The sequence below is a fragment of the Cupressus sempervirens genome, chromosome 10, assembly GCF_028749045.1.
Source record: "Cupressus sempervirens isolate cs-2001-9-10 chromosome 10, ASM2874904v1, whole genome shotgun sequence".
NCBI classification, from domain to species: Eukaryota; Viridiplantae; Streptophyta; class Pinopsida; order Cupressales; family Cupressaceae; genus Cupressus; species Cupressus sempervirens.
The window spans coordinates 482,433,465-482,446,245 of record NC_143127.1 but is presented as its reverse complement, the minus strand read 5'-3'; the positions used below and the strand labels follow the sequence as shown (position 1 = coordinate 482,446,245).

The following is a 12,781-nucleotide window of genomic DNA, read 5'->3' as shown; positions in this document are numbered from 1 at the left end:
GAGATTGATAGAGAAATATGGATATGGAGAGAGAGGAGGGAAGATATAGGGAGAGAAGGATAGAAAGAGGGCAAGGTGTAGAGGGAAGAGTAAGAGAGATAGTAAGGATATAGAGAAAGGTATGGAGAGTCCTCCACATTAATATTTGCCACTTTCACTCTCCCGTCTAATTATCAAAGTGCTTGTTGATTACCAAACATATTGTATTAAATATGAAGAACAAATAAAATGTCTCGTTTGTATTAGTTAAGCAAAAAAATTTACACCAAAATATGGCGTACCTATTGCACACTAAGGTGCGATTGCTAGTAATAATAATATTAAAACAATTACAAATCTACCGCCGCTTACAATTCTGAAATCTGATATACGCTCAACTACATTCCACAGGGGCCAGATTCCGTCAAATTTCAGCCCACAAGTTGGACCTTGATTTGAGCTTTAAAAAATGGCCGAAACCTCATATCAATCACTCACACTTACAATGGCTGCAGAATGATTGGGACGTCGTGTTTGGGTTTGAGGGTAAGCACAGATATTGGGGCATCGCGATGGGGCAGGCACGTTTCAACTCTAATACTAATACGTGTATCGAACCCATGCGCGTATTGACTCCTCCCCAGGAATAAATTTGACACTTCGCTTAAATACATTCTGCCTGATTAATTTAGTATATATATTGTGACACACAAACTACAAACTTATGAACTCGACAATGCTACAAGGACCGGCTAAAACAACTTTCTCTCGACTGGGCTTTTTTCATACGAGGTAAGACGCCAGCTGACACAATTATTTTGGCAATTAATCGCATATTCTCTGGGATTTCTGCTTCCTGGATAGAGTACATCAGAAAGTCTTCTTCAATAATAAATGTTTCATTTACCATACAACATCAATTTAGAAGACCAAGATTTATTTCAAGTTAGGATACAGCATGAGGTTCAATTCTAGTTCTGATACAGCTTTAAATAGCTGTTGATAAAACAGTTAATCCATGCGCCCGTTTCAGATAACCTCTAATTTAGACTAAAGTCAAGTCCTGACCTCCATCTAAGGTTAAGGTAATCGTATCTTGTTTACTTTGTTGAATTTCAGTTAACTAAGAACGCAGGGTAAATTAAGTTTGCCTTCTGTTTAGTCAGTTCAGCTGAGAGAGGGCATGGACTTTCCTTTCGTGCAGATCTCTTAGATAATGCACAATTCACATTACATCTTTGTACGTCGCCCCCTTTCAATCCCATAAATTGAGAGGGCAGAGGTACGATTTGTCTGTGAGAAGTTTTATAAATTCTGCAGCGGACTTATGCCTTTTGATAGTCATTATGATTGATTTACTGTTTTGAACTTTCTTTAGTTTAAGTTTAATAGATTCTTGTATCTATCGTAATTGATATTTTTGTTTCATTGTTATTAGTTTTACTTTTAGTTTTTCACGATTTTAGAAGTTCTATTTTACAAGTTCTGGTACTGGTCTGGGTTTGGGGCTTTCATTTGTTTGTTGAGTCAGTTTTTCTGTGGGTTGGGTGTATTTTGGGTTCATACATAAAATCATAAAAAAAAATCACACACACATGTGCGCACGCGCGTGCACGCAACACACACTCACAAACGCACGCACGCACACACACACACGGAGCATTAACCACACTCAAAATACCACACAGTATCATATATTAAATAATAATAAGCAAAACCGTCATAAAAATAATATTTTTTTCAATGTCAATTAGTAAAACTCAAACGTCGTGATATATATAATAATAAATCATATTGAAAAATAAAAAATGTCAGACATCAGCAATGAACTGTCATATATCAAGCATCATCACATGGATTTCCAAAAATATCATGACCATTTATATCATGGAATTACAGTAATAGGCGCGCGCGCACACACACACACCCACACACACGCACACGCACACGCGCACACACACACCCACGCACACACGCATGTGCACGCGCGCGCGCGCACACAACATTAACCACACTCAAAATACCACACAGTATCATATATTAAATAATAATAATAAGCAAAACTATTATAAAAATAATATTTTTTTCAATGTCAATTAGTAAAACTCAAACGTCATGATATATTTAATAATAAATCATATTGAAAATAAAAAATGTCATTTATCACACATGCACACACACGCACATGTGCGCGCGCGCACACACAGAGAGCACAAACCACACTCAAAATACCACACAGTATCATATATTAAATAATAATAATAAGGAAAACCATCATAAAAATAATATTTTTTTCAATGCCAATTAGTAAAACTCAAACATCGTGATATATATAATAAAAAATCATATTGAAAAATAAAATATGTCAGACATCAGCAATCAACCATCATATATCAAGCATCATCACATGGATTTTCAAAAATATCATGAGCATCTATATCATAGAATTACAGTAATAGATGCACACATACCCACAACATTAACCACACTCAAAATACCACACAGTATCATATATTAAATAATAATAAGCAAAACCGTCATAAAAATAATATTTTTTTCAATGTCAATTAGTAAAACTCAAACATCATGATATATATAATAATAAATCATATTGAAAAATAAAAAATGTCAGACATCAGCAATCAACCGTCATATATCAAGCATCATCACATGGATTTTCAAAAATATCATGACCATCTATATCATGGAATTACAGTAATAGGCATTGTACATGTTGGCTAAAATTTTTGTAGCAGGGGAGGTTCCCTTTTACCGTAGGTGGCTTCAATAGGAACTTAATTGAATTTACAAAAATGATGGTTTAATCAATTTCTCTTTTTTCAGGAGCAATTTACATACAACTACAACTTTTCAACTTAACAAAAAGTGTCTTATTGCTATGACAATACTGGTGACTTTGGAATTGACGTAGGAAAAACACTAGGGGCAGCAGTCAACTTTCTGTATTTGGCGAAACAAATACAGGAACCCTAAGTCTCTTGTGCCTGGCTTGATTCGGTCAGAATACCTAGTAAGACAAAATGTCTCTTATTCGACACTCTAAAATTAAATAAAACCACTTATAACTGAAGCCCAAAGTCTTCAGCTCTAAGTAATTACAACCACTACTAACCATAGGAATGTCCTCCTCCAACCCAAGTCTTCAAAAGTTCAAATTGACAATTTTTTTTTACATTGCCAAAAGATGATTATTTACAATGAACTCCCTCTTTCATATAGGAAAAGAGTGGAGAGAAAGGTGGAGAAAGAAGGGGAAAGCCCTTAACCACGTTCATTTATTCCCTAACAAACTTCTTACCAACTTTGATTCATTGAAAGTTCCATGCCTGAAGCACTTGCTACTTGATTACATGTTACAACTCTGTATGTGATACTATGTAATGTCCCCATTATCAAATAAAATAAATAGATAATATTTCTTATTTTGGAATCTGATTGATTTATGAATATTTCGGGTCCATCTTTTATTTTATGTCGTAGGTGAGAATTTGTTGTTAGTTCTATTTGTGCACCCTCAGAAGTTTATCTATTAGATATTTATGTTTGGTAAGTAGGTCATTTTTAGTATGTGTGATTTGATTTGAGTATTGCAAATTCCTTTGTAAATTCTGATTGTCGCCATTTCGGAAGTGAGAGGCCTTCCGTATTCGGCTTGTGGCAGTTTTGGTGGGTGTCACCACACCCTATTCTAGTGTGGTTTCATTCGTTCGGATCTGGCAACTCGGAGCTCATTGATTGCAACTTTGTTTCCATTATAAATTGCAACTCGTTTGTGTTCGGAGTGCATTTTGTGCATTGTGGCGAATCTCTATGTATAGGCAATGGGATGTTTTCTCCGATCAGTAATTGATGGTTACTGAGATCTCATATTTATCTGTTCTTGATGGCACATACTCACTTCGTCACCACACATTCATATCATTGACAAATACTCCACTTGGCACAACAACCGATGTATGTCTCTAATTAGCTCATCGTACAACCCCTTTGGATACTACTGTACACTCTAACTTTATCACTGAACACCCCTTTTGAAATTGCCATACACTTCTCTTCCCTCCACCGTACAACCATCTTTGCTCACTATACACCATCAACACACATTGTACAGACATCCATGTTACCATACAAATGACACAAATACTGTACGCTATGGTGCAACTTGCTTGCCATATGATAGCTCAAATAATACTGTATGGATTGTCTACTATATGTCATTCACATTTTCTCCAATTTTTGTCTAGGTCTACCGTATGCTATCCCAATGCTTTCCCCCTCTGTCCATTCCCTCAAAATCTACTTATAGACTACTGTGCAACCCTATTCCTCCTAGGCACACGCGTGGTTATTGTGTATGAACGAAACATTACATACTATCACATGTAATTACATCTTGTTTTTCCATTACATGTACTCTATCAATTACAAATTACAAATACATGATGACTATATTCTAAGCTCTTGACAAGACACAACTTATACTACATCATCTATTGTTGGTCTTTATGCTACTAAAATTTACAATTGATGTGCTCAGATTTGGTGGAAGTATCTAGATCTAGAACAGAAACTTGCATCCTTGCTTGTCCTGCAGTATAATGGTGGCTGAATCTTGAAAAGCACATTTGTTTTTTTCCATCTCTATCTTGAAAGCATTCAATGCCTGCAATTGTTCCATCTTTCATTACTTTTTTTGTATGTTGTTATTCTGTAGACACCAAAAAAAGCCATAACATGGTCTTTCAAGTTCGAACTTTGCATATCTAGAAAAGTATGTATATAGGATATAAGTGAAAGGCCTTTGAGTAACAAAGGGAGAAGGATTTTAAGCAAAATCAACTCTTCCAATAGAGGAAAAACTCAAAAAATGAGATTTTTTGGGAGCATTGCAAATGGAGGATGGTTGGAAACTTTTGGGACAACAAATGCATACATGCATTTAAGCTCAAAATATGTGCTTATATGGTGGAAAAATCCAAAAAATGAGTTTTTGGAGGGCAATAGCAAGTGCGGGAAACAAACTTTATGCATGGAAAATGCATGGCAAATGAGTAGCATAACATCTACTTATAATGAATTATTATGTTTTCATCATAAGCAAGTGCACAAGCAATCACAATCACACTTTTTAAGTTACATGACAGCGATATAACAAGTTCAAATGAACTGTATGCAAGCGTAAAGGTGGGCTTTTTCAATGCAAAAGCATGTTGCAAAGTAAGCTTGCTTTCCCTGGTAATTTCATTCAAGAACGAAGTTTTTAATTCCGACTACATATGCAAGCAAGATGAAGCACTCGCATATGCAACTTGGAGAAATGAGATGAAAGATAGAAGGGGCATATATTGTATATCAAAACAAATACAAATCTTAAAATGAAATGAAGAGATTTGCAAAAATAAAAAGAACAAAACTATATATGAGAAAGCCCTATAAAAAAAAACACAAGATATCTTACCTCTTTCCACCAAAAACATGATAAGCCTCTTCAAATCTTTGTGCAAAATCTGAAGCAAATCCAAGCGATTTTTGGATTTAGAAAAGATTGCAGCAAAGAGACTTCTTGACTCAATCCTCTTGAAAGTAATGCATTTTGGAGTCAAGATTCATTGCTTGCCAAGGATGGGAAGTTGGAGAATTAAAATGCACAAAAATAGCAACTGTATTCACTCAAGCAAATGCAATGAGCAATGGCAATTAAAAATGGCGTCTAGGGCATTAAAAACAACTTGAAGAGAATGATAAGCAAGCTGCAAATGATAAGTAATGCCAAAGAACTCACCTTTGATAGAAGACGTTTGGGTTTGGTGGAAGAAAATGCTAAACAATGAGCCGTTTTTGGGCAAAAATGTGTCCTAACGGGCTGTTTTGAATGCAAATCAATGTGTTTTTGCTCTTAAAATTGCAGCCCAAGGATATTGCAGCAAAAACACTCAAGAACGAGGAAGACAATGCAGTTTTTGCAGTTCAAAACACATGAATCTGGCCAAAGAAATCACTGTTCATCCTTAAAATGCATAAGGAATGACCAAAAACAGGTTTTTTCAATAAGAAGGCATGTGCTCTCTTCCCCAAAATTGCCACTATATGCTTTTAATACCAAATGCATGGAAGGATGAGTAAGAACACACTTTTGGAGTCAATAACATGTGCTTTTACTCCAAAATTGCCCTCATTATGCATGTCACAAATACAAGGCAAAACAAGCTGAAAATGGGGTTTTCCAACTTCAAAAGCATGTGTTTTTCATCTCAAAGTCACCACCCTTGTGCTTTTGAAAGCCAAACATAACATAAAAACATAATGATGTACTTTTCAAAGACAAAACACATGTTGTTTGGTCTTCAAAAGACACTTCTTCCTTTAAGTCATTAAAGATGGGATTTTAGAATGCAATAACACACACTTTTAGGTTACAAAACCCCACTATATGCATTTACAAGTCAAAACGCTTCAATAGGAGAAATATAGACGGGTTTCATGAATGCAATAACACATGCAAGTTCAAAAGTATATGTTATTGGGTTCAAATTCCCCATCATTATGCATTTAAATTATAACTCATGTTAAAGTACATGTTAGTGAACTTTTGGAATGCAATGATGTGTTATTGGGTTCAAATTCCCCACTTATAAAGCCTTCAAGCAAAGGTTTATAATTATAAGATTTAAATATGCAAAAGCACTTAAAAACCCCACTTACACATTTTATTTTGTTAAATGATATAAAAATGTGTTATCGCATATAAAAAGCTCATGTTTATGAATTTGAGACTTAGATTTGATTGGAAGTGGGTTCTAAAAGATGATTTGCATGTGGCTGATATGCAATGAGTGGTAAAAGCCCCATCTTCAATGCAGTTAATTGTCTCATGTAATGAAATTTAATATAACTATAGTTTTTAATAAATTAACATCAAAATATTTTAGAAAAAGCCAATTTTAATTAAAACATTAAAAATTATGGTCAAATCAACTTAGAATGAGCTGAAATTTTAAAATGGATGTGAAGCTCCATTTTAGATATTAAATTTTTTTATTTCATGCATTTGCCAATGAAAAACCCACTTTTGGAGGATTTTTTAATAAGACATGTTGCCCTGGAAAACCCCAGTTTTTCCTTTATAACTTGAGCTAGAGATCTATGTTTGAGGCTTAGGTTAGCCCAAAACGAGTGGAATCCCAAGGGCCATTAACCTAAGGGGAAAACAAGATTAAAAACTATTAGCAAGAAAGGTTAATAAAAAAAAAAAACCTAAAGATGGAGAAGAAAAACTCGTTATGAGAAGCATTTATAGGGATTAACTTGACAAAAACCTTTACAAAGAACACAAAAACAAGATTACATAAAGTACAAAGATGATGCATCTATGAATCCATGAGAAAATTGCGTAGGGTTGCCACAATTTTGTGATGTCATTCAAATTGAGGGCAACAATACATTAAGTACATCATCTTCCCTTATGAAAGATTCATTTTCCAAATGACAAGGAAAACAAGTAAACGTCAATCAACATCAGGAAAGATTGTTCAATTTTGTGATGATATTGTTGACAAAAATGCGTAGGGAAACTTGGAAGTAGGGTTCACAAACTTGGATTAGGTGAGTAGTTGGCAAATCTAACGAGTTTTGGTGGGGGTTTAGGGGTAGTGCACCTTGCAAGTGTTTGGAGGTAGTGCCCTTAATGAGGGCAATGCCCCAATTGCATTTCTTGCCACAATACATGTTGTGCAACACCAAGCCCAAATTAAGACTTCCAAAACCGCATAGACCTTCATGGCACATGTTATTTTGGATTCACAGATGGGTTCGAGGGGGGGGGGGGGCAGTGAATTTGGCTTTTGGTCAAACTCAGAAGTCATGATTAATTGTAATGTCCCCTTTCAAGATCACGTTTACTTTGGATTTGCTCTCAAAATTTGATTAATAATCTTTAACTGTTGTTTCTTCCTTTTACTTGGGATGAAATCTCTGAAAAGCAAGTCACCACTTTTGATTATTGCCTTTGAGAGTAATATATTGTTCCCCAAATTTCTCTCACTTCCTTGCCTTGCAAATGAGATTCTTCCTTTATATCTTTCAAGGTGGAGAAGAATTAAATCTTTATCACGTCTGGCCTTTGCTATGGTCATAATGATTTTACAATTACAATTCCTTTTAAGGGTCACAAAATTTCTTTATTGTTTCCTTTTTAAAGAGTCACAACCTTTCATAATTACCACCCTTTAAAAGAGTTACAACCCTTCATCATTGTTGCCTTTCCAAAGAGTCATAAATTTTCATTATTGTTGCCCCTTTCGAAGAGTCACAATCTTTCAGATTTAATACCCTTAATTAATTCATATACTATTTTTTCTTCCCTTTTCTCCCCCCTTTGGAATGAATTTCTCTTCTCCCTTTTTATATCTCATGTTTAAGGGAGTCACAACTTTTCCTTTCATGCCTCTTGACCCTTCATTAACTTAACTAAGTTTAATTATATTCTATTCCAATTTTATTATTTGATATAATTTTTTTTTTTGTTTTAATTCTTTTTATATTTATTTCAATTTTTTTCATTGGCAAAAAGCAAAGAGCCCTATATATCATATTCAAAATATTTTACAAATTATTCCCATTCAAAATGCAAGCATTGGAGGGAAAAGAACGGGGAAGAATACCCCCAATGTAGTTTGAGACATTTGTGTCTTGATTTCATGCAAATACATTTGTCTTTGTGACTTAACAAAGGTCTTTGAGAGGGCATACCCTTCCTTACATTTAAATCAGTTTAGAAGTATCTTTACAAAGTTTTTAGAAAATATAGAATCACCAGTTATATAATTGAATATCATACAATTGGTGTTTTTCTTGCATGGATTTAAAGGAGGTATATGACCTTTGAATTGCATTCTTTGAAATGATGGTGTTCTAATTTGGAGTCGTTAACTTGTTTACATTGTCTTCTTTATGCTTTTGTTTGACATTAGACCACTATGACCCTACAACTTCATTTACACTTCAAGCTCACAAAAAAGGTTAGTCTCCAAAATTCTATTATCATGAGTTCTTTAGCCTTAGTTTAAGAGTTTCATTAAATGAATTAAGCTACCCCATTTTTAATAGGATAATATGTAATGATTGCCAATTTTCAAATTTATTTTTGCTTCTTTAGCTTAGTTTTTTAGGATGAAATCTGAAATGCCTTATTAAGATATTTATTAGTAATTTCAGATTGACTCTAGAATATTTAGCATATTTGTTTTATTGATTGTATTGGATAGTTCTTTACCTTCTAAAATTTGAATTTAAATGCTAAAAATTGCAGGAAAGACACTAAAACTTATATGAGATATATTTATCTAGAATATAAGAATTCTAAGTTGGCAGATGTGCTAAGCTTTAGTTAATCATGGACAACTAGATCATTCTTAATAACAAAGTCTTCACCATCAACCCCTTGATTTGCTAATCTATCCGCTTCTTTGTTTCCTTCTTGGAATATATGTTGAATTTTGGTTTCCTCAAATTTGTCTAGTAAATTTAAAGCATATTCCAATTTGGCGTACTTATCTTTCCAACTGCATTTAATATTATCTGCAAATCTCCTTCTATTATTAGCCTTTTTTATACCTAAATCCAAACTAATCTATAGACCTTCAATCATTGCCTCTAACTCTGCTAAGTTATTCGTAGACACCCCTAAATACTTCGCTTTTTTTACCATCCAGGATCCATCTTCCAGATGAATGATACATCCTATTCTTGGATTGCCTTGAGATGCTCTATCAAAATTTAATTTTGTCCGTCTTGATAGGGGAGGTTCCCATTTACACTCTTCTCTTGCTTTTTTATTTGTTTTTAGATAGGTCATTGGGGATTAATAAGATTCTTCCAATTTTTGTGCATGTCTGCGTTCCAATCTGAGAAGGTTCCTTCTTCAACGAGCATATTTCTTATATTATTATTGACTACCTCTATAATGCTGGCTTCCACTTTGTTTAGAAAGGGGGTTGTCGTCAATATAGATTTAAGGGGATATCAATCTTTTCCCATGTTTGTGAGTTTATAATCAATTCGTAGCCCCTTTTAACACTATATATCCCATTTTTGGAAGCCCCCCAATATCAATCTATCCCTTCTTTCTTTATGATTGACTTGCCTTTGATTTAAAAATTACTTGAAGATTTGTTTTTCCTACTTTGTCAAATTTGTCTCCTCTATAGATTTCCACTTCCATCCTCCAATATGATTATGATTTATTACTTGTTTATAGTTACATATTTCCCCCAAGTAAATTGTTAGAGTGGTTTTGATGTTACTGGGTAGGTTAGAACTCATAACTATCCAGAGATGGGAGACAATCCCATGAATCTTCTCAAAGTAATGCTTCTGTGCCTAGTCCAATATCCCATGTTAAATTGTTACCGATTAAGGTTCGACATTGCATCATAAAGCTCCATGTTTTTGAACCTTTAGGTAGGTTTCTGGTTTGGAATAAAGATAATGGATTATAGCTATTTAGATATTTATTATATAGAATTTTAGCCCATTTATTTTCATGCTCATGATACATTCTGCAAACTAATTTGGCTCCTAATATTTCATTTTCCAGTTCAGATTCTTAACTCCTAATCCACCAAACTCTTTTGGTCTGAAAATTTTGTCCCATTTAATCATTGCTTGGTTTTTCTTATCTTTTGTTTCTTTCCAAAATAAATTCCTCAATTTGTTGTCTAGATTTCTATTAATACCTTTCAGGAGTGGTAAACATGACATTTGATAGGTTGGAATGGCAGAGTATTGATTTTATCATAGTTGCTTGAGCAACCATTGTAAGCCATTTACCTTTCCAACTTTCTATTTTTTATATATTTTTTCTAAGATTTGCTTCCAAGATTTATTATCTCTTGCTCCTTTTTTCCAGCTGAATACCTAGAGATTTGCATGGGAAAGTACCTTGTCTATATCCCATTATGTTGTAGATGCTTCTTTCCATGCTTGGATGAGTGTTTAAAAATATTTTTTTTGACTTTTCAGCATTTACTATTTGCCCTAAGACTTCCATATATGATTTTATTATTTGTTTGAAGTTTCGTGCCTCTTCCATTGTGCTCTTGCATGGGAGAATAGTATCGTTTGCAATTGGTGTGTTACTTTAGGCACACCTTCTGTTGCTAAAACATCTTTGATTTTACTTCTGCTTGAGCCTTCTTTATAGCTCTATCAAAAGCCTCTGCCATAATGATGAGTAAGAAAGGTGATAACTAATTTGGCTCCTAATATTTCATTTTCCAGTTCAGATTCTTAACTCCTAATCCACCAAACTCTTTTGGTCTGAAAATTTTGTCCCATTTAATCATTGCTTGGTTTTTCTTATCTTTTGTTTCTTTCCAAAATAAATTCCTCAATTTGTTGTCTAGATTTCTATTAATACCTTTCAGGAGTGGTAAACATGACATTTGATAGGTTGGAATGGTAGAGTATTGATTTTATCATAGTTGCTTGAGCAACCATTGTAAGCCATTTACCTTTCCAACTTTCTATTTTTTATATATTTTTTCTAAGATTTGCTTCCAAGATTTATTATCTCTTGCTCCTTTTTTCCAGCTGAATACCTAGAGATTTGCATGGGAAAGTACCTTGTCTATATCCCATTATGTTGTAGATGCTTCTTTCCATGCTTGGATGAGTGTTTAAAAATATTTTTTTTGACTTTTCAGCATTTACTATTTGCCCTAAGACTTCCATATATGATTTTATTATTTGTTTGAAGTTTCGTGCCTCTTCCATTGTGCTCTCACATGGGAGAATAGTATCGTTTGCAATTGGTGTGTTACTTTAGGCACACCTTCTGTTGCTAAAACATCTTTGATTTTACTTCTGCTTGAGCCTTCTTTATAGCTCTATCAAAAGCCTCTGCCATAATGATGAGTAAGAAAGGTGATAACTAATTTGGCTCCTAATATTTCATTTTCCAGTTCAGATTCTTAACTCCTAATCCACCAAACTCTTTTGGTCTGAAAATTTTGTCCCATTTAATCATTGCTTGGTTTTTCTTATCTTTTGTTTCTTTCCAAAATAAATTCCTCAATTTGTTGTCTAGATTTCTATTAATACCTTTCAGGAGTGGTAAACATGACATTTGATAGGTTGGAATGGCAGAGTATTGATTTTATCATAGTTGCTTGAGCAACCATTGTAAGCCATTTACCTTTCCAACTTTCTATTTTTTATATATTTTTTCTAAGATTTGCTTCCAAGATTTATTATCTCTTGCTCCTTTTTTCCAGCTGAATACCTAGAGATTTGCATGGGAAAGTACCTTGTCTATATCCCATTATGTTGTAGATGCTTCTTTCCATGCCTGGATGAGTGTTTAAAAATATATTTTTTGACTTTTCAGCATTTACTATTTGCCCTAAGACTTCCATATATGATTTTATTATTTGTTTGAAGTTTCGTGCCTCTTCCATTGTGCTCTTGCATGGGAGAATAGTATCGTTTGCAATTGGTGTGTTACTTTAGGCACACCTTCTGTTGCTAAAACATCTTTGATTTTACTTCTGCTTGAGCCTTCTTTATAGCTCTATCAAAAGCCTTTGCCATAATGATGAGCAAGAAAGGTGATAACGGATCTCCTTGTCTTATCCCTCATGATATATTGAAGAATCCTTCTAGTGTTCCATTAATGTGTAGTGAAATTTTGGGTGTTGAGATACAATTGAAAATAAGATTTTATCCATTGACGAGAGAATCCAAAGGCTTCCATTGTCTTGCATAAGAATCTCTAGCCTACTTT

At 34.0% G+C, this 12,781-nt stretch overlaps 1 protein-coding gene across 6 annotated transcripts in view; it reads left to right on the top strand.

The window, feature by feature from the left end:
* The first annotated feature begins 364 nt into the window (after positions 1 to 364).
* The window catches only part of LOC149534775 (ATP-dependent (S)-NAD(P)H-hydrate dehydratase-like), a 256,178-nt gene continuing 243,761 nt past the window's right edge, over positions 365 to 12,781 (top strand). For 2 of the 6 annotated variants that reach the window (XM_089807172.1, XM_089807174.1), the window contains exon 1: positions 396 to 771. In XM_089807172.1, coding sequence (XP_089663298.1) covers positions 704 to 771 — 68 coding nt within the window. In that variant the 5' untranslated portion in view covers positions 396 to 703. Of the gene's footprint in view, positions 772 to 990; positions 1,065 to 1,176; positions 1,262 to 12,781 lie in introns of those variants that run through there. The other 4 variants (XM_089807175.1, XM_089807173.1, XM_089807176.1 and 1 more) reach the window with 4 other exon arrangements.